Consider the following 27894-nt stretch of genomic DNA (forward strand, 5'->3'; position numbering starts at 1 on the left):
TAACGAGCCATCCGTGCAGTTATCGGCCTTTCGATCCTTGCACCCCGGCTGCTGTTCTGTTGACTCGATTAGATCGAGTAACAAATTCTCCTCGTCCTAGTCACACGTTTCTTTGCGGGATGGCGGATCCCTCCGCACTTTCGGCGTCCTGTCCCGGCTGATGACTTTTTCTTCTTCCCTTTCACCAGTTGCCACTCCCCTGTCCCGCTGCTATCTCATGGCATTAGCTTATCGTGGCACGTACAAACATACTGTACATGTACACTATCGCCGCCCAATACCTAGCAGGGTATCATCGCCGCTCTGGGACCATGGGGAAAAGCCGTCTGCCAGAGGCCGGATCGTCTTGGGGTTAGGGAAGCAAGATATGGGCAACGCTGATAGGAGCAAGTCGGTTATTAGGGCAGACATGGATCAGTCAATCACTTTTGCCATCGTCAGCCCGTTGATTCTCACCTCCGCTTTTCTTTCTCTTTTTATCGCCTCTTCAGCTGGAGATAGTACTCGTATCGTATCTCGCCTTCATCTAGCCTGGCATCCCGGAAGAGGAAATCAGATAAAAGCCGGTGGCTTCTCCCACCATTCTGCGCCGCCGGACCGCTGAGTTCAAGCCTCTGACGAACGCCGAGCCGGGACCCCAAGGCACAAGCCCAGCAGATGATTCAATTGCTTGTGCAACTGTCCAAGAGGATTAGAAGAACAAAAGGAACTTCTTGGTTGGCTGATCGCCGCCCTTCTCACCAACCAACGAAAACCTCCCCACAAACCCAACGTCCTGTCGCCCTCCATCTCGAGACGAACAATACTGGGCTCCCCACGTCATTTGTGCGTCGATCAGTCCGCCGGCTGTGGCTGATCAGTTTCTTATCAAGTCGATTCCAGTTGGTTGAAAAGAAAAAGAAACAAAAGGCATCTCGCATGCCCGCTGTTTGATCGCAATTGAACCTCTTTGCACTTTCGAGAGAGGCCCGTTGCTTGCGGCCCTCCATCAACCACCATGGCGTTACGGCAGAGATTCAGGAATCTGGCGGACAAGCTGGCTGTTGACTCAGAGCCCGGCTTGTCAACAAGACAGCTGATGGTGCGGCTCTTCTACACTCTCTCCTCTTCGTCTACTACCTAATACATGAGATCCCTCTCCCTTGCTCGCTCATGACTTCGTCACCACGTGTGTCATTGAGAGCATCCCGAGCCTTGCCCCCAAAACCGAGACATGCCTACGTTAGAAACGAAAAGAGAGTGAGACCGCAGCGCTGACTCTGGCATCCCTCTTAGCTTGTCAACCATGATCTCAAGCCTGTGGAAAAGGAGCGCCGGCAATGGGGCCCCTGGAACTTCGTCGCCTTTTGGATCGCCGACTCGTTCAACATCAACACGTGGATGATTTCCTCGTCCATGATCATCGTCGGCCTGTCCTGGTGGCAGGCCTGGATATGCGTCTGGCTGGGCTATTCCATCTCCGCCTGCTTCATCGTCATGACGGGACGCATCGGAGCGACGTACCACATCGGATTCCCAATCATCGGGCGAGCTTCCTTTGGTATCTGGGGCAGTCTGTGGCCTGTTTTCAATCGTGCTGCGATGGGTGAGTGATCTTGCTCCTGAGCTCTTCAGGATGACACTCGGAGCTTCTCCTCAACTTGTTCATCTTTTGTACTCACCTCTTCTCCTCTTCACACAGCATGCATCTGGTACGGCGTCCAGGCCTACATCGGCGGCACCTGCGTCTACCTCATGATCCGCTCCATCTGGAAGTCCTGGGATGCCTCGAAGATGCCGGGCACCTTCGGCACCAGCGCCACAACGACCCCCGAGTACGTCTCCTTCGTCATCTTCTGGCTCTGCTCCCTGCCGGCGCTGTGGTTCCCCGTGCACAAGGTGCGCCACCTCTTCACCGTCAAGGCCTACTTCGTGCCCGTCGCGGGCGTCGCGTTCCTCGTCTGGGCCTGCGTCCGCGCCGGCGGCGTCGGCCCCATCATCCGGCAGCCCGCCACCATCCACGGCAGCGAGCTCGGCTGGCAGTTTGTCAACGGCGTCATGTCGTCCATTGCCAACTTCGCCACGCTCGTCGTCAACGACAGCGACTTCACGCGGTTCGCGCGCAAGCCCCGCGACGCCGTCTGGTCGCAGCTGCTGACCATCCCGCTCGGCTTCGCCATCACCTCCTTCATCGGCATCATCGTCTCCTCCTCGTCCACCATCATCTACGACCAGCCCATCTGGAGCCCGCTCGACCTGCTCGGCCGCTTCATCGACGACGGCGGCTCCGGCCAGCGCTTCGGCGTCTTCGTCATCGCCCTCGCCTTCGCCCTCGCCCAGCTCGGCACCAACATCGCCGCCAACTCCGTCTCCGCCGGCACCGACATGACGGCCCTCCTCCCGCGCTACATCAACATCCGCCGCGGCTCCTACATCTGCGCCGTCGTCGGCCTCGCCATGTGCCCCTACAACCTGCTCAGCTCCTCCAACCAGTTCACCACCTACCTCTCCGTACAGCGTCTTCCTGAGCTCCATCGCCGGCGTCATCGTCTCGGACTACTACCTCGTCCGCAAGGGCTACCTCGAAGTCAAGGAGCTCTACGACAGCCGCAGCACGGGGCCCTACTTCTACACATGGGGCATTCACTGGCGGGCCTACGCGGCGTACATCTCCGGCATCCTCATCAACGTCGTCGGCTTCGCGGGCGCCGTGGGCACAAAGGTCCCCATCGGCGCGACCTACATTTACAACCTCAACTTCTTCTGCGGCTTCATCGTTTCGCTGGGCATGTACTGGATTCTGTGCAAACTTTCGCCGGTTCCTGCCACGAGCGATCGCTGGATGGAGGTCGGCGATGAGCTCGACGACGAGGCGCAGCCCACGGATGACGGAGGCAGTCAGGGGAGCTACGACGAGGAGAGGGAGGCGGGTGTCAAGAGGCTGGATAGGAAGGATGTGCGCGAGGTGAATTTTTAGATAAAACGGCGGTTGTTTCTTTTCTCGTTCTTTTCTTTTGGATATCATGACTAGATGTACATTTACGTGTTTATGACGATGGAAGTTCTGTTCGAGAATATCGAGGTTTGATCAAGATACGAGTTCTCACCACTTGGATGAGGTGGTGGATGTTTAGACGAATACAGGAGAACACAACGGAGATGACGGGGTCGTTCAATGTTCAAGAGTTCAACGTTCGAAGACTATTGCATGATGCGCATCTCCATGCTATCGTGAAGAAGTCTCTACCAGAGCACTGAATCAATGAGAGATGTTATACCGGCTCCTAACGGCCTCAATTGCTTCAAACCAAAGTGGCAGCAGAATACTATATATATATTGTTACATCCGTACCCGATAGATAAACCGACAAGCTCGCAGAACAAAAGAGAAGCCTCCCTACAATCTGGCAATGCATCGATACCCTCTCTCGCGCATTGAGATATTCTATCTCTGCAATGGTACAAGTCGTAGCTCACATGCAAATCAGCAGCAGCAGCAGTCAATGCCATTGCCCCTTTCCGAGACAGCCTCTTCACTCACATCTCGTCACCCTAATGACGTGAGGTCGAGTGGTAACTCCTGTGCGGGTTGCCAATACCCCCTGGCCTGAGAAGTGGCTGGTTTTCTCTGGCAATGGCCCGCTCTTCGCGCTCCTCCATGTCGTCCAGGTCTTCCTCCGTCTCGGCGTATCGCTCGGGATGGCCAGTGAAGGGACCCGGTAGGCCGCGCTCCCAGCCCTCGGAGTAGGTCCGAGGGGCGTAGGGGCGCTGTGGCGTGGAGTGATGGTCGATGGGCGACTGGGGCGCACTGTCAGTGTAGCTGTGCGCGTAGTCGTCGCTGTGTCTTGTGACTTCGTAATAGATGCCCATGGCCAGAACAGCGCCTTGCATGGCAGCTGTCAAGAGGTAGATGGCCCATGTGCTCCAGCCCTCCATGCCTAGTCTCATGAAGAGACTGGCGGCAAAGAGAAGGCCGCCCGGCGTCTGAATGCACATCATGGGAATGCTCAGACTACCGACGTGCTTGAGGTGGTACGTCATCCAAATCTGAGGAATGTACTGAATGGCGGCCAGGACGGCGGCCATGACGCCGAGGAAGTTGGCCCAGAAGTTGAGAAGGTCAGGCTTGGCGATGGCGAAAACACCGGTCAAGGCAATCACAATCAAGGCATGGAGCATGCAGAGCCCGCCCACGGCGACGGCCGTCTGCCATCTAGGGCTCTCTCCGCCCAGCTCCTCCGGGGGCACGTTGGCCTCGCGATAGCGGAAGAAGATGAGGAACAAAATGAGACTGTAACGGGCAGAGAGTCAGCCAAAGGTCATCGGGGCAATCACGGGACAGACGACATACATGGCAGTAAAACACAGCCATTGAGTTCCGAGCTGGGCAACACCAAGCAGACCGGCGGCACACTCAAATGTCTCCAGCTCCCTGCAGCAGCCAATGGCCTTGCGAGAGGGCGCAACGGTCAGGATATTGGCGAAGCCAGCAGTTGCAGAAGTGGTGCCGAGCAGAACGAAGTAAGGGGAGATGCCTTCGGAGGTTCCGCGAGAGATGATGCGGTAGTGTTGTGGCAGGTACGAGATTAAAAGACCGACGAGGATGATGCTGCCATGTAGCGTCAGTATCGTTAGAATTCATACGGAAGTCGAGTTACAGCATCGAAGACGGCTTGGAGGGGGGGCACAAAGAGGCAAGGGGGCGCTGCTCACATGGAGACAATCAGCTCCATATACGAGGGCGTCTTAAGCGCCTCGCACGTGGAGGCCATGGCCACCGTCAAGGGAGAGGCCTCCATCATGTTTGGCATCGATGCTGCGAGAGAGAGTGGTTTCGTCGCAGTGGAAGTCGGTCGGATGGATGGATCAGAGAGTCAAGAGGAGAAGTCGCAGTCGTCGCCAACACTGGGGGGAAGGTTCGTAGAAGAAAGGTTCGTAAGGGAGAGAGGGGATAAGGCTGGAATGTCTTGCGATATGGAGCCTGTCGGTGGCTTGCCTTGTTCGTTGTCCGGGAGTCGTCGTGCTTCTTTTGGTCGTCCTTTGATGGTCGGGCTGAAGGGCCGCGAGGGGCGAAGAGAGTCTCTGGAGGTCGGGCTATGCGGGATTCATGGTCGGGCGACAAGGGCGGGCGGGCGGCGGGCGATTGATATTGATTGATTGATGATCAGCCGGGAGTCACGATTCGCTGGAGTCTCAGCCTGTCAGTGTCGAGGTCAGGGCAGGGCGAGAGCGTGGCCAGAGGTGAGACAGGCAGAGGCGAGCAGAGCCGTACAAGTACAAGTACGAGGGACGAGGCAAGGCGGTTTGGGTCAGGTCAGGTCAGGTCAGGCCAGGCCCGGGTTGTCACTGGCCGGACGAGTGTTGAGCGAGCAGGGGTCGCTGATGGCGCGGGCTGGTGCTGCTAGTGGCCCGGTAGCGGCCGGTACCCAGTGCAGCAGCGCTAACGCCGGCGCTGGAGCTGCCGCGGGGCTGCTGGTAGGGGCCACTACGGGGTACGCAGCGGGTACCTGTGCGCTGCCAGCCAGCGCCCCGAGGCCCTGTAGTCCCTGTAGTCCCTGTGGCACACCTGCACCTCGACAGCTTAGCAGCGATCAACTGGATCGCTTTCGGTGGTGCCTGATCCGTTCTTTTGGGGGGCTTCTTGGCATTCCGGAATACGGACAGCAGAGGATCTCGGGATTTGGCAGATGTAAGGGGGTCCAGCGCAGAAGAGCCTGGACGGGATAAGGTGAGTCAATGCATGCAACGGTGCGGGCAGCAGTCGGACTTGTGGTGATGTGCAGCGAATGGCTCACTTCAAACCTGCAGTAGCTGTCCAGACGGTCTCGATGCGAGGAGGTCACCATCACCACCAGAAAGACGCTCAACTGCCATACATACAGGCACCTACCTACCTCTCCAGCATCTCTCGGCAGGGCAGCTGCAGTGTCACCCTACCAAGACCTCGACTGCACCAAAGGCTAACCTGATCGATGGTACACGCCGTTGGGCTGTGGAAAGCCCCGAGGCTAATGTACCCCGTATCGAGAGGTCCAGAGGAGCTCCAGGGGGTCTTGGACACCAGCTCTTGCGCTAAAGGAGGGAGACCGGAGTGCTGTGATGCTGCTGCTGCAGCTGTAAGCTCAATGATTCAACGGAGATGGATGATCGTGATGATGCTGCACAACATAATAGGGGCTGCTCTTCTTAGGTAGCTGGTACGAGCGCGCTGTGCTGACCACTTGTACTCAATACAAAACCCGAGAGAGAGAAGCGACCGGCGGATGGATCTCTTCCCACCCCTCAAGGTGCTGGGATGACGTCGGCAGCCCATTTAGATCTGCCCAAGGTACGGCTTGGTCAGCACATGCGCCTGTATCGTGTACGACTCAGTGACTTTGCGCTGCTGCATCTGATTTTCAGCGGTTCCGCCGTTAGCGTCCCAATCTCATTCATCAATCTCATCTTTTCTCTCCTCATCCCTCCTTATCAAGCACCCCTTGCAGCCACGCAATTGCAGTCCTGGCCTGATTAGACGACCTGGTTGCTGCTCATCGTTGCTGCAACGAGCACGGAGGTGATTCGATCGATCATGCAGCGGTGAATGTGGTCCGGCACCAGCCTTCCAGTTGTCCATACCTCAGACTCAGGTGTTACCGGGGGCAGCTATTCGAGCACCAACGATGACAGTGCCATGATTGCGAGTGCCATGGACCAGCAGACCGAAGCACCGCCTTTCGCAGACGAGCATCATGGCCAGCTCAAGGCGCCCGCCACCCGCCTGCTCGCCGAGTGTCCTGCCAAGTTGAGCAAGCCGCAGCCGGAGGACGACACCAGAGGAAGCCCCCCTGAAGCGGCGTCCCTGGGCCCTGATGCCGGCAACCGACGCTTCTTCTCCTCCGCCCAGTGGACCGCCGATGGCACCGCCATCCTCGCCCTGTCGTCCGACCAGAGCGTCTCGTCCTTCGTCCTTCCTGCCGACCTCCTGCAGCCTGCAGGAGAAGCGCGCCATTTGCACCGCCAGGCCAGCATCCGGCTGCCGGAGCCCACCCAGACCCTCGCCGCTGCGCCCTACTTCTCCCTGGCCAACCCAGCCTCGCAGACGTTCCTGGTTGGCTGTCGAGATCACCCCCTCCATCTCTACCATGCGTTCCCGCCGCCGGCAGACGAGGACACTGACAGCGATGCTGCTGCTGCCAGTACCAGTGCTGCCAGTCGCCCCCTCTACACCTATAAGCTTATCCGCAAGGAGTCGGAGCAGTACATCACCCCTGCGTCGCTACTCTGGGAGCAACCCGGCACGCACTTTGTGTGCGGCTCAGCAAACCGCATCGATCTGTTCGACACGTCCGGCCACTGCGCCGACGGCCCAACGCTGACCGTGGCCACGATCCCTTCCCGGCGGCACATCGCCAAGGGCAGCGGCGTCGGCATGAAGGGCACCGTGGCCGCCCTGGCGGCGTCGCCTCCTGCAGACGTCCACGGGCACGGGTCCATCCTTGCGGCCGGCACCTGGACCCGCTGGATGGGGACGTACGATCTGCACCGCTCTGATAGAGTTGTCGCGAACTGGTCGATCGCCGGCGCGGACGAGAAGGCGTTTGGCGTCGCCCTGGGCGGGCAGGGCATCGTGCAGACGGCGTGGAGCCCCTGCGGGCGGTACCTGGTCGTTAACGAGCGCCAGGCCGGCGGGCTGCTGGTCTACGACATCCGCGGCACCGGGCAGCTGCTTGCCGTGCTCGACGGCCGCGCGTCGACGACGCAGCAGCGGCTGCACTTTGACATCTTTCCGGGCGAGAACGGGTTCGAGGTCTGGGCGGGGACGCAGCACGGCGCGGTGGCGGTATGGGAGGGGGTTGGCATGCGGAACGATGTCGTTGCGCCTTCTTGGACGTGGGAAGCGCACGAGTCGCCTGTTGGGAGCACGATTGTGCATTCTAGCGGCTCTGTTGTGGCAACCTGCTCGGGAGGATGGGGGTATCCGCGGGAAAAGGATCTGGATGCTACGTCTGGTCGTTTCGATGGGAATCATACTAGTAGAATTTTTGATGAGTCTTCGTTGAAGATCTGGTCTATTGGCGGAGAGGGTTTAGCATGACGATTCGCTGAGCGGTCATCTCCTGAACAAATACATATGTCTGAATAATGTTCAATGCTTATTGCCTTACCTTTCGGAAAAGTCCAAACCAGTGGTGGAAAGATTGCATGTGGTCTCGGACGGTATATTCATGATATATTATGCTAACCTCATGATATCCGAAAGCAGAAAAAAATAGAGCGGTATTAACGCCTGCCTCTCTCTGCCGAAACCACCTCGTTCTGTATCGTCCGAGTTCCCCCTTTTTGTGTCCATTTCCCTCGAGCCATGCTTCATGAGTGACAATGTACATGACAAGCAAACAATAAGAAAAGAAAAGATAAAAAAGTGAAAGAGGTAAAGGATATTATAGAAATAGAAATATAAGAAGAAAAAACAGATGAGTTTCCCAAAGACCAGACGGCATTATGTGTCGACGAGTAATCGAGCGTGAACCTATTTCTTCATTCCCGTAGCCAGCGCAATGGCCGTTGTATGTATAACCATGATATAAGGCAAGGCAAGGTCGGGTGAGGTAAGAGATATCTTAAAGGGTAAGGTAGTAAAGGTAGGCTTTCGAGGGTCTCGGATATCAAACATTATAAAATCGGTAGGTAAGATACAAAAGGCAGACTGATATTACTGCCACTCCGCATATACAAACGGCATCTCTCTCTCTCTTCTTCTTTTCTTCTTCTCCTTTATTAATATTTGGGGGTATCAAAGTTTAAAGGCAAACAAGCAAGGGCTGAGTGAAGAATCAAACCCATGGCCGGCCGCGAGACCGCGACTCGGATCTCGTCTGTGACCAAAAAGACGTGCCGTCGCCGTCGGCTCTTCTCCGCGGGATGTACGGGCCGGTCTCAATGGGCGGCGAAATGTCCGGCTTGGGAGTGGACGTATTTTCCCGGAGAGGAATCTCGTCGGACGGCCTGCTGTATTCAGAGGTCGGGCTGAAGGGCACGGCCAGGCCAATCTCGCCGAGCTGGGGGGCGGCCTCGCTGGGTCTTCGGGGGAGCTGGCTGAGTTCGGCCCCTTCTGGGTGGACGCCACGTTCTTCAGTAAGGAGAGGGGTTTTGGGAGGGTACTGGGGTTCGGAGTTGTTGTATTTTTCAGTTGACGGCCTGTTTTTGGATGGCATGGTCAGTAACTGGTTGTTATCTCATCATGGCTGGCTGCCATTGGGGCGGATGTGGCTACTCACTCGATGTACTGGGCAGGCTTGGCTGCCTTCTTCCTACGGATGAAAAAGAAAAGGAGGCCTAACAGCAGGGCAAGGCCGGCGAGACCACCGACAACGCCTCCAACAATGGGCCCAGTGTTTGAGCTGCCTTTGGAAGTGGGCGCTGCGGGCTCAGCAGTCGAGGTTGAGGTAGAAGATTCGGTAGGTGAGGTTTCGGTAGCGGTTCCCGTAGACTCTTCGGTTGAGGCCGTCTTCGTGTCAGAGGCATCGGTTGTCTTAGTCTTACTGCTGCCAGTAGAAGTGCTGTCAGAAGACCTGGTTCCCGTGCGCGACCCAATCGTCGTCGGCGTCGCGAGAAGCGTGGGCGTGGCCGTCAGCCGGACAGAGACGTGGCTAAAGTCGAGCGGCCCGCGGCTAAAGGCCGAGGTGGCCACGCTCGTCGCCAGGGCGGACGACGCGCCGCAGCCAAACTGGAAGAAGCCGCCGTCAAAGTGGTTCTGGTAGCAGACGTCGGCGCCGGTGCAGGTGAAGACATAGGGGTTGAGCTCCGTCTGGGGCGGGCTGTTGACGTCGACGCAGCCGGTGAAGATGCCGCCGGTGCAGGGGGCGCCGTCGGGGCAGCAGCCGATGGCCTTGTTGTCGACGTCGACGGCGCAGTGCGAGCCGGCCAGGCAGGTCGCTGGGAAGTCGGCGTGGCCCCCTATGAAGCCGCAGATGGTGTTGAAGTCGCGGCGCAGCAGGTCGGCGGCGGGCACGGCGCCGAGGTCGAGCTGGGGCGCGGGCGTCGCGATCGGCCAGGGGACCACGTTGAGCTCGCGGACGGGCACCGTCTTTGTCTCTCGGGGCAGCGCATGGCCGGAGGCGATCGGGAGGAGCGTCGAGGAGAGGACGAGAGCTGTGAGGGAGACGGCGGACGATGGCGGCCGACGGGCCACGGCCATGGTTGCTGGTGCTGCTGATAAAGAACAAGGGCGGAAGTGATACGGGAGAGTAACCAAAACAGAGCACTTCAAAAGCCGGAAAAACGAGCGTGGGAAGAAGAGAAGCTGGTGATTATGTACTCGTAGGTTGTATGGAGTAGGTTTGTTTGGCAGATGTAACCTCGAGGCCCGAGGGCGAGCTGGCCGGGCGAGGTGAGGTAGCACCGGCGCTGGTTCGTACAAGTACCACTCCGTGTTTTTTTTTCTTCTGCCTTCCAGGTTCAAAGTTGTTCGTATTTGACCCCTGCAATGGCCCCAGCTGGTGTCGGATAGGGTACATTAGTCGAACCAATGGGGGAAGCAGGGGGGAGGAAGAAATCGTGTATGCGGTGGGTTTGCGAGATGGTATAAATAGCCGCTCATGCGTTATCTCGTGTCATCTGCAGGCAGAGAGGGGAATGTGCATCTCGTCGAACATGTGAGAATAGCAGAGAAGAATGAGGTGACAGCATGTATTCTGTGAGGCGATTGTGGGAGGCATTCGTGAGGCTTGTGAGGCGGCAGCTGCTTCAGGTCCGTCCCCTTGTATAAGCCTGGAGAGGTGAACAATGAGCGGGAGCCGGTGCTCCATCCATCCAAAGGTGAGAGAAATGTGACACAAACCTCAAGGTCCATGCGCGTCTGTCTGTATGTCTGTATGTCGTACACCAAGCACAAGCGCATGATGCTCCATACAAGCAATTCAGCTGTTTGTTACTGGCCCTCAATGGCCGGCAATTGCTACTGATCACCGCATGAATGGAGCATGATAACTGCTTGTTTGCTCGATCCAAGCTCAACCCCCCTTTTCTGTGGCTTCGCAGCTGCCGATTGGCGGCCCTGCTTCTAACGGGCCGGACCAGGATCTGGGCTCGGTGATGAACAGCTGGGGCCGGCCGCAATTGAGGAGAGATGCGCTGATCTGCGCGTTGCGATATTGCTCGGAAAGACGAGTCAGGCCAGCAACGAGGCGTTCTCCTGAACTGTTTGGCCGAAGAGCAGCCATGAGGCCTTTCTCCAAAGACTTCAGCTTGAAAGTACGGGAGCTGGCCGTATAATCAGAGGGCCAAACGAGCTTTGCGCTGTGGTAAGAACGAGGCTGGGTATTGAAACAGGTGCAAGGGCGCTCTGGGGATGCGAATGGAGGCAGAGCATGAGTGGGACAAGTTTCAAGACGGCTGAACCTGAACTAAGATGATTGTTTCTCCTCTGATGGATGAAATGGCACCCGGTCTCAGGACAATCTGAACTGTGCGGTTGCTGAAAAGCAGAGGGAGAGCTGGATCTCGAACTGCGAGCTGAGACCATCTAGACCGGATTGAAGCCATCGCCGTCCCTTACATCAGCATGTTGATTCTGTTCACCGGGCGACAATCAATCAGCAGATAGGCTATCGCTTCAACGGTATGGCATCAAAGTCATTGACAATGATACTAGTTTGCCCATGAAGATCAATTCATCAATTGCAGAGGTGCATGACCATGACGTCCTCTCGTACACACCCAGTGGAGTGCATCCCCGGTGGCAGCACAGCAGCTGCTCCAGCGAATCGCATCTCAACTCTGATGCCCAAAGAAGCCAACAAAGAAAAAGAGGCGCAAGAGGCGCTACAGGGGTCAGGATGGACTGGAGCCCTCCAGATGATCAATGGCTTCACTGGCTGAAACGGCACCAGCGGACATGCAGCAGCATCAACAAATGGCGGCGGCTGCTGCGCTCATTGGCGTCCAATTTGGGGCGTCAACGGGGACAGTTGAATCTCGCTGGCTGTTTAGGGGACCAGCGCCCCGTAATAGCGGCTCTAGCAGCCCCAGCATGCGGCCGTACTTGCGAGGTACCCCAGCATGTGGACATGATAAGCCGCTTAGCAGTACCAGATGCTGTTGAGGATGTGCTGTTTGCTCCCCAGAATCAAGTACTCTCTTCGTACCGCCCTCAGCAGTCACCTGCGCCACGCACAGGCCAGGCCGCGCTAGACTGACGTCGCTAGCAGATTCGACAGCTTCCCCATTCTCAACCAGCCTGGAGAGCTCCATCCATCTCCATCCGTCACATCACGCATCATCCCAACCGACCTCATCTGGCCCCCTCTCGGGCTTTTCCATCCCCTGGCCGGGACTCTCTTCTGCATCTGCTCTTTTTTCATCTCATCTTGTCTCATTGCTTCCGATCTCACTTCTCTGTGGGCTTTCATCTTCCCTTGTCCATCCATACCCGTGCATCATCCTCTCCATATTCGAACACGCATCAAGGCTTCAACCCGAGCAAGATGCCCATCCGCGTCAGGCTCAAGCCGCAGCCTGCGCGCGAGGACAGTCCCTTCTCCGCCCGCTACGACTATGTCGAGCTTCCCTACATCGCCCCCGACGACTCATTCCGCGTTGTCGTCAAGAAGCTGTCCCAGTACATCACCGATGCCGTCGAGATGCCCAGCACCTTTGAACAGCTGCGCACCACCTCGGCCGGCACTTGTCTGCGCCTCCTGGTCGACCATCTCAGCGATACCTGCGTCAATCCCGCCATTGTCAATGCTCTGCTGTAGGTTCTTCCGCTTCGCCCACTTCTGGCCCTGCCGCGCCTGCTTGACTCCATCTCATCCGCGAGTAGGGCGCTCAAATGGCACTATGCCTTGGACCGTGACAACCAAGGCCTCGGCGAGGCTCGCTCCAACGCCTGTGAGATTGTAGCTTGGAGATTCCTGACCCACCATTCGGAGCGTGAGGCCGTGTCCTTTTGCCTCTACGAGATTCCTGACCATAAAAAGTTCAAGGCGCAGCAGCAGCAAGAGCAGCAACGGCGGCAGCAGGATCACGGCGCCAGGTCCGACCCCGAAGCTGGCGAGCGCGCTCCCTTGATTCCCCGCGTGCTGGCCACCTTTGACGGCGCAGATCCTCACCTACCTACGGGGAGCTCGTCAAAGAAAGTGCAGCTTCTCTCGTCTCTTTCTCGTCTGACCAACCTCAGCTCCGACGATGATGACGAGGATGACGATGACGACCCCACCGCTGCCTTTGAAGGCTTGAATGCTCTTGAGATTGCTGCCGTTGCCGACGCCAAGAGGTTTCTGTCACAGCACGTTGTGCAGAAGATCATTGCTGGCATCTGGAACGGTGACATTGTCTTCTGGGACACCATGTCCATCACTTCCTCCAAGCACCCGCACTTCTACAATCCTTTTACGTCGGACCCCTACTCCCGACTTCGTGTGCCCAAGTATCTTAAATGCTGGGAGGTGCTCTTCTTCAGCGTCTTCATGTGCCTGTATTACTCTGTTCTTATTGTGCGGGATGAGAGCCGCCTGACGAAGCCTGAAATCGCCCTGTTCTTCTGGATTGCAGCCTTCTTCTACGATGAGCTGAGCGAGTGGATTGATGCCGGAGCCATCTTTTACGCAACGGACATCTGGAACCTGTTTGACATGATCATGATTCTCATTGGCGCCCTCTTCGCTGTACTACGTGAGTGATGCCTTGCGCCAGCCACCGCATGATGAAAGAACGTGGCACGCTAACACGATACAGGAATCATTGGCATCGTGCGAGAAGACCTGCGCCTAAACGACCTGGCGTTTGATGTGCTGGCCCTGGAAGCTCTCTTCATGATCCCCCGCATCTGCTCCATCCTCAGTCTGAGCCCGTACTGGGGTACCCTCATCCCTTGCCTTAAAGAGATGGGCAAGGACTTTCTCAAGTTCATGGTGCTCGTCGTGATCGTCTACCTTGGCTTCCTTACCACGTTCTCGCTCGTCGGCAGAGACATCTTCAGCCTCGGCAAGATGACGGGCATCTTGACCAAGATCTTTTACGGCTCGAGCTATGTTGGATTTGAGGTCATGGACCAGATAGACCCCGTCTTTGGCCCTCCCCTGATGATCATCTTCATCACCCTGTCCTCGTTCCTCCTCATGGGCTCGCTTACCGGTATGCTCTCCAACAGCTTCTCGCGCGTCATTACCCACGCCAAAGAGGAGTACCTCTACGTGTACAGCGTCTATGTGCTGGAGGCATCGACCAGCAACCGCCTGACGCACTTTTATCCCCCATTCAATCTTTTATCCCTTGTCATGTTCCGCCCGTGGCGTTACATTCTCCCGAGGTCGCACAAGTACCGTGCAGGTAGGATCTGGCTTCTCAAGGTGACCCACGCACCCATCGTCGGCATCATCAAATTGTACGAGTATCTCAAGTACAGGGGAGACGATGACGACGAGTTTCGCGGCTTCAAGGGCCCGAGAGAACCCAAGGGTAGACGGCGGAGATCCGAGGCTGGTCCATCATCTGTCACAGGCCGGCCCTCTCTGGCGTCTCCTCGTAGGTCGGGGGTGATGCGACTCCGCCCGTCTAGTCGAACGCGAGGGGAAGATGACGCGGATGCGCCGTCGCCGGTCGAGGCGCAGATTCTCGAACTGCAGCAGAAGATTGATCAGCTGACGACAATTGTCCTGTCGATGAGGGAGAGCCAGGTCATCAATGGCAAGGACGAGGTTGGGACCAGTGTCTAGGCAACGCCCAGGAACCGAGCACGACAGCATTGAATGGTACTGTATATTGGATGGGATTGAATACTGTTAAAATGGGGTTGCATACTGCGTATCGAACTAGCCTTCTTCCAGGCTGACATTGGCTACATTACTACCCAGGTATGAGTTGGAGTTGCGGACGTCTTTGAGTATGAGGTAGCAGTAAGTTTATCCTATTCTTCTGCTGTATTGTCTGCTACAAATTCAAGTCTTTCCAACTACTTCTTTCCAACCCTTCTTACTATAACTGAGTGTAGCCTTGTAGACGGCTCCAAAGATGGCATCTCGCTCTCTGATCAGGAGGAACAGGCTCCATGGCAGTATTGTTCGTCTCCAGTCTGAGTCGTTGCCCTGTCCCTTGTCCCCAGGGATCCCAGTGCGGTGCGGAAGCATACTTTGCAGCATTCGGATCCAGCTTCATCACGAAGCTCAGAAAGTAGTGCATGGTGACGGGGATGATGGCCGCGTTGATGGTATAGTACGAAGCCGCCGGTTGACCTGCGCTTCCGAGCCCGAAGATGGCGCTCGTCTCGAAAGTGTGTGGAACGCCGAGGCCCGAGGCGACGTTATCCGGGTCCAAGACGTTGTAGCGGTAGTTCCAGACGCGGCGGGGGTCGAAGTGGTGCGCCGCGGAGGCGGCGACGGTGTTGCCCGGGCAGATGAAGGTTGCGTCGCCGTATGCGGCTTCAGTGGAGGGGAAATAGGGGGCGTGGTCGGGCAGGGAGGCGAGATCCTCGGGGGAATAGGCCTGGGAGATGGCGCTGAGCTGGGAGGGTTGGAGATTAGGCCAGTTGCTGAGGAAGAAGGATTTGGCCTCGGTGAGAGTCGATGCGTTGGCGCCGAAGTAGGTGCCTTCGTCTGTGTCGTGGCTTACAATGAGGGGGACGGGGATGAAGTTGCCGTGCTGGAACTGGCTGTACAGGTGATCTGTTACGAGGTCGCCGTCGATGACAGGGAGCCAGTACCACAGCGGGAGAGGAGCATCGCGGTTCACCCCTGGAAACAATTCAACCGGTGCGGCGTCGAGGAAGGCCTGCGTGTCGAGGCGCCGGAGACAGTCGAGGGAGGAGCAGTTTGCGTTGGCGAGGACCCGGCGGTACTGGAACTCCATGTCGGAGACGGTGCGGAGGGTCGGCCAGAAGGGGCTCTCGGAGATGGCGGCTGCGAAGAGCTGGGTGTCCTTTTTGGCGGCGTACGCGGTGAGGTGGTGCGTTACGGAGCCGGCGCCGGCGGAGACGCCGTGGATGACGACGTGGTTTGGGTTTCCGCCGAACTGCGTTTTAATGGCAGTGAGTTTTCAAGAAGACTGATATGGGAGATGAATCGAAGAGTTGTTTACTTGTTTGATGTGCTTCTTCACCCAGTGGAGGAGCTTCCTCTGATCCAGCAATCCGGCGTTGAGGTGTCCATCTCTCCTGACGTGTTCGCTGGCGAGAAAGCCGAGGGCGCCGACGCGGTAGTTGAAGTTGACAAAGACGAGGCCGTGGCCGGACTGTTGGACGACTGGGGTGCCGTTGTAGTTTGCGTTGCCGTTGGAGGAGTAGCCGCCGCCCTGGATGTAGACCCATACGGGGAGGTTGGAGGTGGGATCTGCGCGGGAGGGCTTGAAGACGTTGACGAAGAGGCAGTCTTCGGAGGTGGATGGGGAGGGGGACTGGCCTGTGCCTATGCATATGGGGCCAAACTGTCTTGATTATATTAGGACTCCTGCTATTGGTGCTTAGAGGGGTGGGTGAGGGAGAAGAAGATTGTGAGACCTTGGATGCATCTTGGATGGAGGACTCGGGGGATGGATCTTGGGGGGCGCGGAAGCGGAGGTTGGAGAGGGGCGGTTGGGCGTATCGCATGCCGAGGAATGTGTCTACGGCTGCGTCGTGGAGTCTGATGCCGCGGTATTGGGCGTATCCTAGGTCGATGATGGGAGGGGAGGAGGAGGAGGTTGAGGGCTGTGGTGGACATGTATCGTTTTGCGGGGGGAGGGCGGCTGCGTGGGTGAGGGGGAGGAGGAGGGTGAGTGTGAGTGTGAGTGTGAGATGGAAGATGAGATGAGGTGGAATCATGGCTGCTATGAGTTGATGCTATGGTGTATAGAGATTGTTTGGGTTCTGATTAAGGTCTATGAAATGATGGAGTTCTCGATCACTTTTCTGTTTCTTCATTGATTCAGTCTCTGCTCTGTTTATGAGTCCGCATTCACCAATCCTGTGATACCTTGATCGGGTTATGGATCTGCATCACTTTTCTCTTCGACCCCTCACTTTTGCCCAAAAGAGGTCTACGGAATTGCGAATGAGGTGAGGTTGGTGATGGAGTGTTGCTCTGCATGGGGATTTTGTCTTAAGGGGGGATGGTTTACTGCAGAGGAAGTACGGAGTGCTTGTATTTGGTGTTGTATCACGTTGACATCAACGTGTGTGTGCGTCATGCATGAGATTTCTTTGGGACGGTGAGAGAGAGGGGGAGGGTGCATTTCTTGCCACTTGGTGTTGGATTATTCTACTACTTGAAATATCTTGGTGAGGGTGCTTACCTTATGGATATGCTGTGCTGGGGATGATGCGAATGGAAGGGTTTGCGATGGTGGGCGAGAATATCTAATGCATGTCTCGGGGAGTTTTGGGTTGGTGTGAGGATGGGCTGTTGTACTGGGGCTGAGTCTTCGGTTGAAGAAAGTGGATGTAATTGGATGAACTGATGATCCTTGGAAAGCCTCTCGGACGAAGTCAAGAATGCTGTGAAAATGCCTTATAGAGGCTCAACGCAAGAGTCGCGACCTCGTAGAAGGAAAAAAAGGCAACCGGACCAGGCAGCAGTCGCCGTGCTGACACACATCCGTCTAGTTCGGAACATGAATACTACTACTGGGTAATAGTATCTGGCATTTGAAGTCTTAAGGGGTGCTTAAATTGCTGTGAATGCATGGAGTATCGGACTTTGTGGGGAGAGTTGGAGTGATGGCCAGTCGCGGTCCTGCCGTCGGATGGGTTGCAGGGTTGCCTCGAGGCTTCGGGGAGGGTTAAAAATGCTGTGAATTCTCCACGGTTCAAATAGGAGGACTCGAAATAAATTTTACTCGCCAAGCAAAGAAGGAAGCCGAACAGTTGGTTATTTACTGAAAGTGGAACCGACGGGCATCTGTTCATGTACTCGTAGCTTCACAGCGCTTACTCATCCCTAAAGACTTCACGGTGCACAGATGCGTCAGCATGCATGACTGCTGCCCAGTGATGATGCTTCATGGCGAGATCCTTGCCCTTGTATAAGGCGACCTTCAGGCTTTGGAGAGGGTCGAAATAACGACGGGAGTCAAGCGGGACCAGAAAGATAGGCAGGAAATCTCAAAATTGGGAGCACACAAGGCGGTAAGTATGCGCACACATCGTCTGCAAAGTATCCACTCAAATAGTGCTCTTGTTCTTAATTTGTGTGAATATTCATTTTGCGGTCCCTAGTATTTGTCTGGTCACCACCACCATACGACTGCAGGCGTGCTTCCAGATCTCCCCCACGTCTCCCTCATCTAATCGCAGCTATCGATGTGAGTTAAAGCTGGTGCTATCGATGCCTGGGAAGTCAAGGCGAATCAAATGTCAAAAATCGGTCGAGACTAGAATCGATGGTGCCCATCCTGTTCACGATTAGGCAGGATGCCCCAACTTTACGTCTAAGCATCTATACCTCTTCGCCTCTTATACCGAGTTTACAAGATTGAATGATATGATTCTCCCAATCAAGGATGATACGCATAGGTACTCCGTACTCGGATGACACTACACATCGAGGCGCAGGCTCAAGGGTAGGGAAGTCAAGAGCACATCGCCACTCATTCCCCGTATAAAGCCGTATCGAATCTCTTATGCACTCCGAGTTTGGCTGTGTTCTGGACATGTAAAACAGGTGAACTAATGTCTCTTCTAACACCATCTCGGGAATGCTGTTTACTTGCTCTAACTCATAGCCCCAGTTTCCGGTGTCAAAAATGGAAGAGAAAAAGAAAAAAAAAAAAAGGAGATGCGCTTCGCAATGTGCGGCTGAAGAAAGCCCCTTGCGCTATCGATTTATAGCCCGCAACACCAGGCCATTCCGCGTCGTGGTCATGTGGGGAACGCGTGTGCTTTTGCTTGAGCCTTTCTTCTTCCTTTATCATGGATGTGTTTTTTTCCTTATCTTCTTTTCATTCGATTTCTTGTATTTTGTTCGATTCTGTTTGTTTCGCTCTGTAGCTGTTGTTGAGGTGTAGAAAGTGAGGGACTGTCATTCTTCACGCCAGAGTCAGGGGGGTAGCTCAGCTACAGCAACACTCACTCTGGTCTCGTCTCTCGTTTACTTCTGAAAATTGTCACAAAGAAACTCATGAATTCTGCCTTTACTGTACTTCATTACCCATAGGCTCTCATTCATTATCCATAGGCCAACATCGTCAAGATGATCAGTATCCGGCGACCAGTATCGCTCGTTGGGATCGCCTTCGTCTTTAGCACTCTCGTTCTATGCATCTTTGCACCAGTAAGTGGCCCAATTCTCCTCTCAGCACATACACTTCGATCACCAATACTCACATCAGTACAAGTACACCATCCAGCGCCAAAGCTCAGATACATTTCGCTCATCATGGCCAACCAGCAGCTCTCATACAGCAGCCACCCAAAACTCATCCATCACCAGCATCAAGGATCAAAAGCTTCACATCCTTCTACCAGCCACGCGGGCCAACATCCACCTCTGCAAGACCCTCCTCACCATGGCCATTCTAGGCTATCCCAACCCAACCATTGTCGCATGGGAAGATCAAGATCACGCAGATGGCCTCTTGGGAGGCGGTTCGCATTTCGCCAAGATCACTCGCACACTGGACTATGTCAGTGACCCTGAGCGTCGAAAACAAGAGGGCTTCGACGATGAGCTCGTCCTTATGCTCGACGCCTACGACATCTGGTTCCAGCTGCCTCCCGACGTCTTGTTGAGCCGCTACAGGGCCATCCTCGAGGACGAACACGCCCGCGTCGCTCACCGCATGGGCCGCGCCTATTCCAACGAAGGCATCCGCTCCCAAGTCGTCTTCGGCGCAGGCAAACGCTGCGCGCCCAACCTCCTCACCTCCGTATCCTGCTACCCGGTCCCGGAATCGCCCCTCCCGGACGACCTCTACGGCGGCAACACGGACACCTTCATCGGGACGAGTCCCTGGAGCAGCTTCCGCACGCGCTATCTCAACTCGGGCTACATCATGGGTCCGGTCGGCGAGGTCAGGCGCGTGCTGGAGAGAGCCGTGGAGAAGCTCGAGGAGTGCCAGAACCGCAAGGGGGTGTCCTTCGACGACGGGTCGGGCGCGTCGGACATGTGCTACCATGGGAGCGACCAGAGCATCTTTGTCGAGATGTTTGGCGAGCAGGAGTTTTACCGCGAGGTCATGCGGCGGCACCACCGCCGCCGCATCGACGACGTGCTGGATAGGTTCGTTCCGGGACGAGCAGGCGCGCATCCGCCGCCCACGCACGTTGGGCAGGTTCCCGTGCGGGATCTCCTCCAGCCGAGCTTCACGCACCAGGAGTACAATAAGACGCATCTCCCGGAGAAGCCGTACGAGTTTGGCATCGCGCTGGATTACTGGAGCCTGCTGGGCCATCAGACGTCGAACGCGGTGACGGACGCGCGGTACATTCGGCATGACGGGCGGCTGGCGCAGCAGATCAAGGACCTGGGCAAGTTCGACTGCGTGCCCAAGTCGGACGTGTTTGCCCTGCCAAGGGACTTGCCGGCGGAGCTGCCTCTGCCGTGGATGGCGGGCAGCTGGCCCGACTTGTGGGAGGCGATGCCCTTGTACACGGAGATTTGCATCGGCACGGTGCCGGTCATGATTCATCACAATTCGGTGCAGAAGTGGCAGCGGGAGAAGCAGTGGAGCGAGACGTGGTGGTATGGCAGGGCGAGGATGCTGCTCGAGGAGAGGAGGAGGGAGGGCGCGGAGATGCTGGTCAAGGGGATTGCGACGGATAGGGGGCGGGTGATTCGGTGGGAGCACATGTGTCCCAAGGCGGCGGAGAGCGAACTGTTTAGGAATGAAAAGGGTTGATGGGTTGCCTGGAAGGGGTATTTTGGCGTTTAGAGGATGGCTTATCTTTCGGATATCCTTAACTGTTCACTGTATATAATTCGAGATATAAGACGTCGATGTAATATTGATACAACATCTGTATACAACTTTTCATACGCCCAAAACGCCGTATAGAAACAGATGCTACTCGTCGCGAAAACAAACACCCTCACTTCTTCCCCCTGCCCTTGCCTCCCCGTCCAATCTCCAACAGCCTCGCCTTCTTGTGAAACCTCTCTCCCATCTGATGCCCGCTCCCCCTCGGCCCGTCCTCCGTCTCGGCCCCTCTCTTCCGGCTCTTCTCCAGCATCGCCCTGACGCCCGATCCCGCCCCGCCCTCCTTGCGCTTCGTCAACCGGTCGATGCGGTCCACGCCCTCGCCGAGGTTGTGCCACTCCTCGCCGCCAAACTGCATCCGCCCGCTGCGGCCCGCCTGCTTGGCCTTCTTGGCGCGCTCCTTCTTGCTCTCCTTGGGCAGGCGCGTGAAGTTGGTCTCCTCGTACTCTCTGCGCTCCTGCTCCTCCTTGCGCTCCTGCGTCGTCTTCATCCGGCGGCCGCCCTGGACAATGGTCGTGCCGATGCTGGGCTCGGCGATGGGCGCCGCGGACAGCTCCGAGGCGACGAATTCCTCCATCGTGTGTGATCGCATGGGCCGGCGGGCGGCCTTTTCGCGCGTCTGCGTCGTCTCCATGACTTGGCGCTCGCGGCGGGGCGGCCTGTATACTCCGGCGGGCGCGTCGTCGTCTTGGTCGCGCTTGGCGGGGCGGAGGGCGACGTCGTCCATGAGGGAGCCCATGTTGGGGGCCGCGGAGAGGTTGCCTGGTCGGGGCCGGGGCCTGGAGGAGCCGTCTTCGGCCTCGGAATCGTCTTCCTCGTCGTCTTCGTCATCGGAGCCTGATCCCGACTCGTCCGTGCTGGAGCCGGTCTTGCCGCTGGCCTTGGCCTCCTTCATCTTCTCGCGCCGCTGCGCATCTTCCGCCACCCGGAGGAATCGGTCAATGGAGAACCGCAGCTTCTCCTCCAGCGGCCGGGCGCCCTTTTCGAGGTACAAGCGCAGTTGCACGAGCTGAGCGCGCACGGCATCGTCCAGGTCTGTTTCCTTTTCCGATGCCTCTTTCCCTCGTGACTTGGCGTTGCGCAGCTTGACGAGGATGAGGAAGACGAGGTTCTGGAGGTACGAGAGCAGCAGCTCGTTCTTGACGTCGAGGAGCGAAATGCCGTCCTTGGGGTGCTCGACTGTCGAGAGCTTGGATGTTCCTTCTTGAGCGAGGGAGAGGGACTGTGTGAGAGATGCCAGTAAGGCGGGGAGAGTCGTTGCGGCGGCCATGATGAGGCTGATGGGATGGCCAGCGACGTTTGTTTGATTGCGAGGTTGAGGGTCAGAAATGGCAAAATTCGAAGCCTGAGAAGTCTGTATCGATATCGACTTTTTAGTGGGGTCGGAGGCGCTAGCGTGCTGTGCCTGTGCTTTGCCTGATCCAGCTAGCGTTGATCTCAGCTGCTTGGTGACGAGCTCCCAATAAGGCTATGGAATTGTACGAGTATGTAAATGCAGTATGACCAGGGTTTCTTGGAAGAAATTGAGTGGTGGATGAACTCAAGATCCTGATCTCTTGTGAAAGGTCTAATTCAATGACATGGTATAGCGTTGCTATCCGACTTTTGGTATAAATACAAAGCAGTGTATGATATGTCTCTAACATTCATGATATCCCATCAAGGCATCAAATCGCCTCGCGGTCAATCCCCCCTATCGAGCCTCATAGAGCCTCGACCATCTCCTTCTTCATCCTCGTAATCGTTCCGACTCCTCCGTAGACCAGGCCCGTGTACACCATCGCCACGCTGGCACCCGCATTCAGCACCTTCAACGCCTGCTCCCCATTCGTGATGCCGCCCGTCGCAAAAAGAACCTTTTGTTCGCCCTTGGCAGCGCCGGGCTGTGAATCGAGCATCTTGCGGTAGCGGCCAACCAGATCCAGCGTCCGCCCGAACATGGCGGGGCCAGAGAAGCCGCCCACCTCCATCAAGGCCTTCTGCTCTCTGATGGACAGCTTGGCTCCCTTGAGGTTGAGACCGGACCGCCTCTTTGTGGTATTTCCGACAATGATTCCGTCGACACCGCTCCTCTGGACAGCCTGGACAATGCCTTCGATCTGAGAGTCTTCGTCCTCGTCAGGAGAGACTTTGACCATGACCCTGGGGCGGACCTTTCTATCTGTCTTGCCCGCTTCGTCGACCACCGCCGCGAGCAGCCGCGTCAGGGGCTCGGTGGCTTGCAGGTCCCGAAGGCCGGGTGTATTGGGGCTGCTGACGTTGACGACTAGAACATCGGCATAGCGGGCTAGCCGCCGTGTGCAGTAGACGTAGTCGGCGGCGATGGCCTGCTGGTCCCTCTCGCTCGTCTCCTTGTTCTTTGCGATCTGTACAGCGAGTATCCGTCCGGGCTTCAAGCTTCCCACGGGAACACCGGCCTCGCCGCTGATGACGTCCTCCTCGCTGACCCCTATTGAGAGCGCAAATCGTCGCAGTCGGTTGCGCAGGTGGATCGCCATTTCGTCGGCGCCCTTTGAGTTGAGGCCATATCGGTTGACCATTCCGTCCAGAACGGGCACGCGAAAGACTCGAGGCTTGGGATTGCCCTCTTGCGGCATTGGCGTGCAGCCGCCGATTTCGACGACACCCGCTCCCAGGGCAAACAGAGCATCGGGGATCTCGCCATCTTTGTCCAGACCCGCGGAGATGCCGATCGGGTTCGCCAATTGGTGCTCGAAGACGGAGGTCGAGAGGCTGGGGCTGTTCGCAGCGGCATCGCGTTCGCGGGGGTGCAGGACTAGTTCGTACAGCACCCTGAGTGCGGTAACGCCCAGATGATGCGCATCCTCGGCGTCAGGGACAAAGGTCCTCAGCAGCGGCGGGACCACGTATCGGTGCACAAACGCTCGCGTGTCGGTCACATAGTAGTACGAGGCAAAGAGAGTCACCGCCAGCGCTCCGCTATAGGCGGCGACCTTGAGTCCGGCGCCGGGGGAGCTGCCGCCGGTCGAGGTCGAGTTGAAGCGGCGAGGAACAGCGGCTTTTTGCGGGCATATCGTCGTCGGGCGGGCAGCTGGTCGGAGGCCTGAGGCTGAGGCGGCGAGGCGCGATCGAAGCAGTGCGGCGGACATGATTGGCGCGAGACACGGCAGCCGTGTCAGCTCCCAATTGGCTTCGCAGGTGCGCGGGTTGCAAGTGAGGCGATCACGGTTGCATGTTTTATGTGGTGGATCTGCATCTGGCGAGGTCGGGAGATCGGGAGAGGTGCTCCGATGCGTACTGTGAGGACTGGGAGGCGCACTGTATCTTGCCCTTTCCTTGCCATGCAGCCCTGGAAGAGAAAATACAAGGAATACAAGTTGTTTCTCGAGAACTAAAGAGATCAGAAGATAATGAGAGTCTGATTGTCACAATTGGGTTCATTTTCTCGTAAACTTACGTCTGGTACTTTTTAGATGCCATCATGGCGGACATACTCCCTGCTGCCAGTATCAGAACAACAGCCTAGAGTTGGGGCTTAAATGACCAGGACACGAGCAAGACGCCTCAATGTGTCAGGTACAATTGTTAAGGAAGGCAGATTTAACAGCTTATGCCTGTCTGGTCGCTGCACCGTACCTACCTTGACCATATCTACCGATGACATGCATCCAGAAGGAGCATTTTACTTCACACCTGATCTTTCTCTCCCCATGACAGCTCTCAAGTTCATTCTTTGGACAGTCATCCAACAAGACGCCCCAAGCATCAGTTTACTGGGCAGGTTGGCTTATACGCTCATCAAATCTGAGAAGCTGCTGGATTCTTTGTTCTGATCGTTGATATATATTAAGGCAGCAGCCTGCCTCCCGCGTCTTTGCCCAGATACTCTCGAGACGGCCAAAACAACACAGGCGACCGAATCCCCTTACCGCGAAATCAACCACAGACCGCCGTACAAGACTTCCTCGATCGAAAAGAGCACCATGGTTGAAGTCAGAGACGAGCACTTCCCCGGGCCGTTGCCAGAGAGAAAATCAGAATGTCCGCTTCTGCAGCTTCCACAGGAGCTTCTCTGCCTGATTTTCGACTACCTCCCGCCGGCGTGGATTATATCTCTGTCCTTGACTTGCAAATCCTTGAGGAGCCTCGTGCATAGTCTCAACATCGTGCCGGAAAGAGGAGACATTAACTCTCGAAGTCAACTCCTCTCAGTGCTGCAGAAAGATGTGCCTGACACATATTTTTGCTTCTGCTGCTGGAAGCTGCGGCGCCTCGACCCATTCGAGGACTGGAACGGCCAGCCTCACAGATGGACCCCTGGTCCCTATACAATCCGAGCATGGTGGATGAGCGAGCAAAACAACATCTGGCATGTTCCGGCACCATACCACTACCCTACCTTCAAGAGCCACTTTCATGTCGAATTCATGGAGGCCTATCTGGTCATGAACGCTCATTTTCTGGGCCCCTCTCACGGATTACCGCTCAAGAGCTTGGAGCGATATGTGTCATTTCAAGACCAGATCGAGCTCAATCTATGTCAAGCCTCCGGCAATCATAGCTTACATCCCGGGGATCACCCTCGGAATGGGCAGGGGCTTGTCAGTCTTTGCCACAATAAGACGGACGAGCTGCCTCGATTGGCGGGACTGTGGAGCTTCTCGCATGAAACCGTTCCAAGGATCGTCGACGGCAAGTTATATCTGGCTCGGTTCTACAAGCTCCACGGACCGCTGGTGCCCTGGCCATGCCTGGCAAGGCTCATCAGCAGTCTGGAGCCAGAAGTATGCCGCCATGTATATTGCTCAGCCGGTTCAACCCCCCCTTTTTGCAATCTAATCCCACCGCAACGTCACGGCAATGAGTTTCCGCGGTCGCTGATGTGCAATGGACTGTACATGGTGCCACCGTGTGTGAGTTCGGAGTCAGATTCCTGCGTGGTATGCAACACGGATTTCGACATCTCCCTCAAGCAGGACAAGGACAGCAACGAATGGATCTTTTCTCTCAGTGCATACCACTGCCTGGGTTCGTGTCGGACTCCGTTCGACGAGCTCTGGAACTGGTTTATAAACGATATGCCTCGAGCGCCAGATGCCGCTATCACTATGCGGGAGCGCAACCGAAGAATGACCAAGCTTGCCAAGCTTATTGGAACTGCTCGACAGAATTGGATCCAGGGTGGACAGAGTCAACTGGTGTACCGTGGCGGCAAAGAGCAGAAGAAAACTCGTGGCTTTACCCCTCGCTTTGTGTAGATAATGGCGGTGAGCCTTTTTGATGCTCCTCTTTCTTCTTGTTTGGTTTGACTAGCGATTTATGTTGCGTGTCCGAGCGGGATGGTAGTGGTTGGGTTCAACGGGCCGGGGTGCTTGACAGGCTGTTACCAAGAGCGTATTGTATTGTGCTTCGGAATATAGTATACGAAATAGGATATAAGCCTTATGCTACCACGTTCATTGAATGGGAATAGAAAACGCACGTTATCGCGGCCAAAAGGTTGCCCTAGATGTCACGATCTTTGTGAGTGAGCTAATCGTTGTAAGGCCTGGGACTATGATCCTGTCCATGAAGCTTCATAAAGACAAAGGATTTCCTCTTTGCACACCGTCTCAACGTTCTCGGTATCGAAGTGCTCAAGCACCCTCACCCACCCTGCTATATACGGCCAAATCGTCAATTGATGGGATATGCCCCTGATATGGTCGTTGTAGACGCGGGCAGGGGCATTTCGAATTGAGGGATTCTCCAGTCGCTCCTGCGGAGTGGCCCTAGAATTAAAAATCACCCTGGCCTCTTTTGGCACAAGAGGACAGTATGTAGAGCCTTTGTGGTGGGACATTTTTGGGTCCCTTGGTTCTCTTCCAGAGGTGCTTCCTTTTCACCCAGGTCCTTGAATCGACCGCAATCTCAGAGGATGAGACATCCGCCATGTCAACGTAGACTGGATACATCAACTCAATCTTCTATAGGTCAATGTAAACCACGTCTTGTGTTGCGAAGTGGGTGACATCTCCCTGTGCAAGGTTTGAAGAAGCCGGATCTGGGCCGTCGGGCTTCAGAAGTCATGATCTCAACAAAGAAAAGGCCTGGGTCGTCAAGATACTTGATCTGATTGTTGTGGATAGGGCCAATGATGTTTGTTGGGCCCCTTGTTGACCGTTCGACTACCACGTCGTTCCTTTAGGCGAGACACAGGGGCACGGGAACATGAAGGCTCAGCACCCCTGTAGTACGCCTGTGTGTAGCAGACGGGAAGCCTCGTGTGTCTGGATTTGAACTTTCCTTGAAGGAGCGGGTACATAGATACTTTGATCAGATCTGGACGGATAACTGTCATGATGCTTCGGATGACATTGAATGCTCCCCTCAATGTTTGGCTCGTATTCGGAGAGAAACATAGGACCCCTGTTCATGTAACAGCATCGTGCTTAGATCTGGGGAAAGGCCTGGCAATGGACCAGACAATCGGGACCCCTACTTCAAGTGATAGAAATCGCAGAAAACCGTGAAATTGCGTCGCTCTATGGGCTGCGAGGAAACTTTCTTTTTCTTTCTTTTGTCTTCGTATGGCTGGCTGTATTGGACTTCTCCGAAGAACCACACACAAGGTTCCCAAAAGCTTCGAGCACATCTGAATGGTTAATCATCGAGGATGCGGGAGCAGCAGTAGAGACTACCTCAAGTCTTTCTCTTGACACTGCACCGTGTTCCTGATCGCCGATCCCATACGACGTCTTGTTTTACAACTAGTTGTCACTTTGAAACTGGCTTCTACTTGGACAACGCTCAATTGGATATTCAGTAATACTAAATTCTCGACGCCGAGGGAACTGCAAAACCCTGTTGCAAAGCGTGTCACCAACTAACGGAGCATGTAAGGGTTTGACTATAATAGTCTCAATTGGAACCAATTGAAACATGTGTACGTAGAGTATCCAGGCACAAAGCTACAGGACGAAGGTGTTGAGGAGAGCGGATTATGTAGATTTAGGTAGGGTCTTGTATTCTCATGGAGATTATAACTGAAGGTAAAGAGAACACGTTGCTCCGCAAACTTTGCAGCCAGGCTCATAAGAGACCACG

General features: G+C 55.9%; 10 protein-coding genes across 10 annotated transcripts; 5 read left to right on the forward strand and 5 right to left on the reverse strand.

Moving 5' to 3' along the window:
- Window positions 1-997: 997 nt before the first annotated feature.
- On the forward strand, window positions 998-2956 carry BBK36DRAFT_1140520 (hypothetical protein; the record flags this gene model as incomplete). The annotated part of the gene is made up of 4 exons (XM_024893383.1): window positions 998-1081; window positions 1276-1585; window positions 1682-2490; window positions 2555-2956. 4 exons carry the CDS (start codon window positions 998-1000, stop codon window positions 2954-2956), a joined length of 1605 nt encoding a protein of 534 aa, XP_024750062.1.
- A 575-nt stretch (window positions 2957-3531) lies between these two features.
- Window positions 3532-4751, reverse strand: BBK36DRAFT_51937 (hypothetical protein; the record flags this gene model as incomplete). The annotated part of the gene is made up of 3 exons (XM_024898198.1): window positions 3532-4270; window positions 4331-4588; window positions 4693-4751. The coding sequence occupies 3 exons, from the start codon at window positions 4749-4751 to the stop codon at window positions 3532-3534; spliced, it is 1056 nt and encodes a 351-aa protein (XP_024750063.1).
- A 1916-nt stretch (window positions 4752-6667) lies between these two features.
- On the forward strand, window positions 6668-8056 carry BBK36DRAFT_1118142 (hypothetical protein; the record flags this gene model as incomplete). Its single annotated transcript, XM_024890438.1, has 1 exon — window positions 6668-8056. One exon carries the CDS (start codon window positions 6668-6670, stop codon window positions 8054-8056), a length of 1389 nt encoding a protein of 462 aa, XP_024750064.1.
- A 739-nt stretch (window positions 8057-8795) lies between these two features.
- On the reverse strand, window positions 8796-10159 carry BBK36DRAFT_1117911 (hypothetical protein; the record flags this gene model as incomplete). Its single annotated transcript, XM_024890414.1, has 2 exons — window positions 8796-9159; window positions 9240-10159. The coding sequence occupies 2 exons, from the start codon at window positions 10157-10159 to the stop codon at window positions 8796-8798; spliced, it is 1284 nt and encodes a 427-aa protein (XP_024750065.1).
- Window positions 10160-12446: 2287 nt separating this feature from the next.
- Window positions 12447-14678, forward strand: BBK36DRAFT_1118189 (hypothetical protein; the record flags this gene model as incomplete). The annotated part of the gene is made up of 3 exons (XM_024890447.1): window positions 12447-12715; window positions 12785-13635; window positions 13699-14678. 3 exons carry the CDS (start codon window positions 12447-12449, stop codon window positions 14676-14678), a joined length of 2100 nt encoding a protein of 699 aa, XP_024750066.1.
- A 259-nt stretch (window positions 14679-14937) lies between these two features.
- On the reverse strand, window positions 14938-16756 carry BBK36DRAFT_1140525 (alpha/beta-hydrolase; the record flags this gene model as incomplete). The annotated part of the gene is made up of 3 exons (XM_024893384.1): window positions 14938-15969; window positions 16036-16380; window positions 16454-16756. The coding sequence occupies 3 exons, from the start codon at window positions 16754-16756 to the stop codon at window positions 14938-14940; spliced, it is 1680 nt and encodes a 559-aa protein (XP_024750067.1).
- Window positions 16757-19121: 2365 nt separating this feature from the next.
- Window positions 19122-20769, forward strand: BBK36DRAFT_1168275 (hypothetical protein; the record flags this gene model as incomplete). The annotated part of the gene is made up of 2 exons (XM_024895157.1): window positions 19122-19202; window positions 19267-20769. 2 exons carry the CDS (start codon window positions 19122-19124, stop codon window positions 20767-20769), a joined length of 1584 nt encoding a protein of 527 aa, XP_024750068.1.
- A 183-nt stretch (window positions 20770-20952) lies between these two features.
- BBK36DRAFT_1135169 (hypothetical protein) lies at window positions 20953-22135 on the reverse strand. The gene has a single exon (XM_024892546.1). It carries the CDS (start codon window positions 22115-22117, stop codon window positions 20960-20962), a length of 1158 nt encoding a protein of 385 aa, XP_024750069.1. The 5' UTR covers window positions 22118-22135; the 3' UTR covers window positions 20953-20959.
- A 415-nt stretch (window positions 22136-22550) lies between these two features.
- Window positions 22551-23957, reverse strand: BBK36DRAFT_1117312 (FMN-linked oxidoreductase; the record flags this gene model as incomplete). The annotated part of the gene is made up of 1 exon (XM_024890336.1): window positions 22551-23957. One exon carries the CDS (start codon window positions 23955-23957, stop codon window positions 22551-22553), a length of 1407 nt encoding a protein of 468 aa, XP_024750070.1.
- Window positions 23958-24791: 834 nt separating this feature from the next.
- BBK36DRAFT_1117437 (hypothetical protein) lies at window positions 24792-26066 on the forward strand (the record flags this gene model as incomplete). Its single annotated transcript, XM_024890352.1, has 2 exons — window positions 24792-25481; window positions 25530-26066. The coding sequence occupies 2 exons, from the start codon at window positions 24792-24794 to the stop codon at window positions 26064-26066; spliced, it is 1227 nt and encodes a 408-aa protein (XP_024750071.1).
- Between the last annotated feature and the right edge of the window lie 1828 nt (window positions 26067-27894).

Source organism: Trichoderma citrinoviride (genome assembly GCF_003025115.1).
Source record: "Trichoderma citrinoviride strain TUCIM 6016 unplaced genomic scaffold BBK36scaffold_6, whole genome shotgun sequence".
In the NCBI taxonomy this organism is placed as follows: domain Eukaryota; kingdom Fungi; phylum Ascomycota; class Sordariomycetes; order Hypocreales; family Hypocreaceae; genus Trichoderma; species Trichoderma citrinoviride.

Bases quoted from the DNA above. Each gene is read 5' to 3' on its own strand.
- BBK36DRAFT_1135169 (XM_024892546.1), bottom strand. From the start codon at position 22,117: ATGGCCGCCGCAACGACTCTCCCCGCCTTACTGGCATCTCTCACACAG.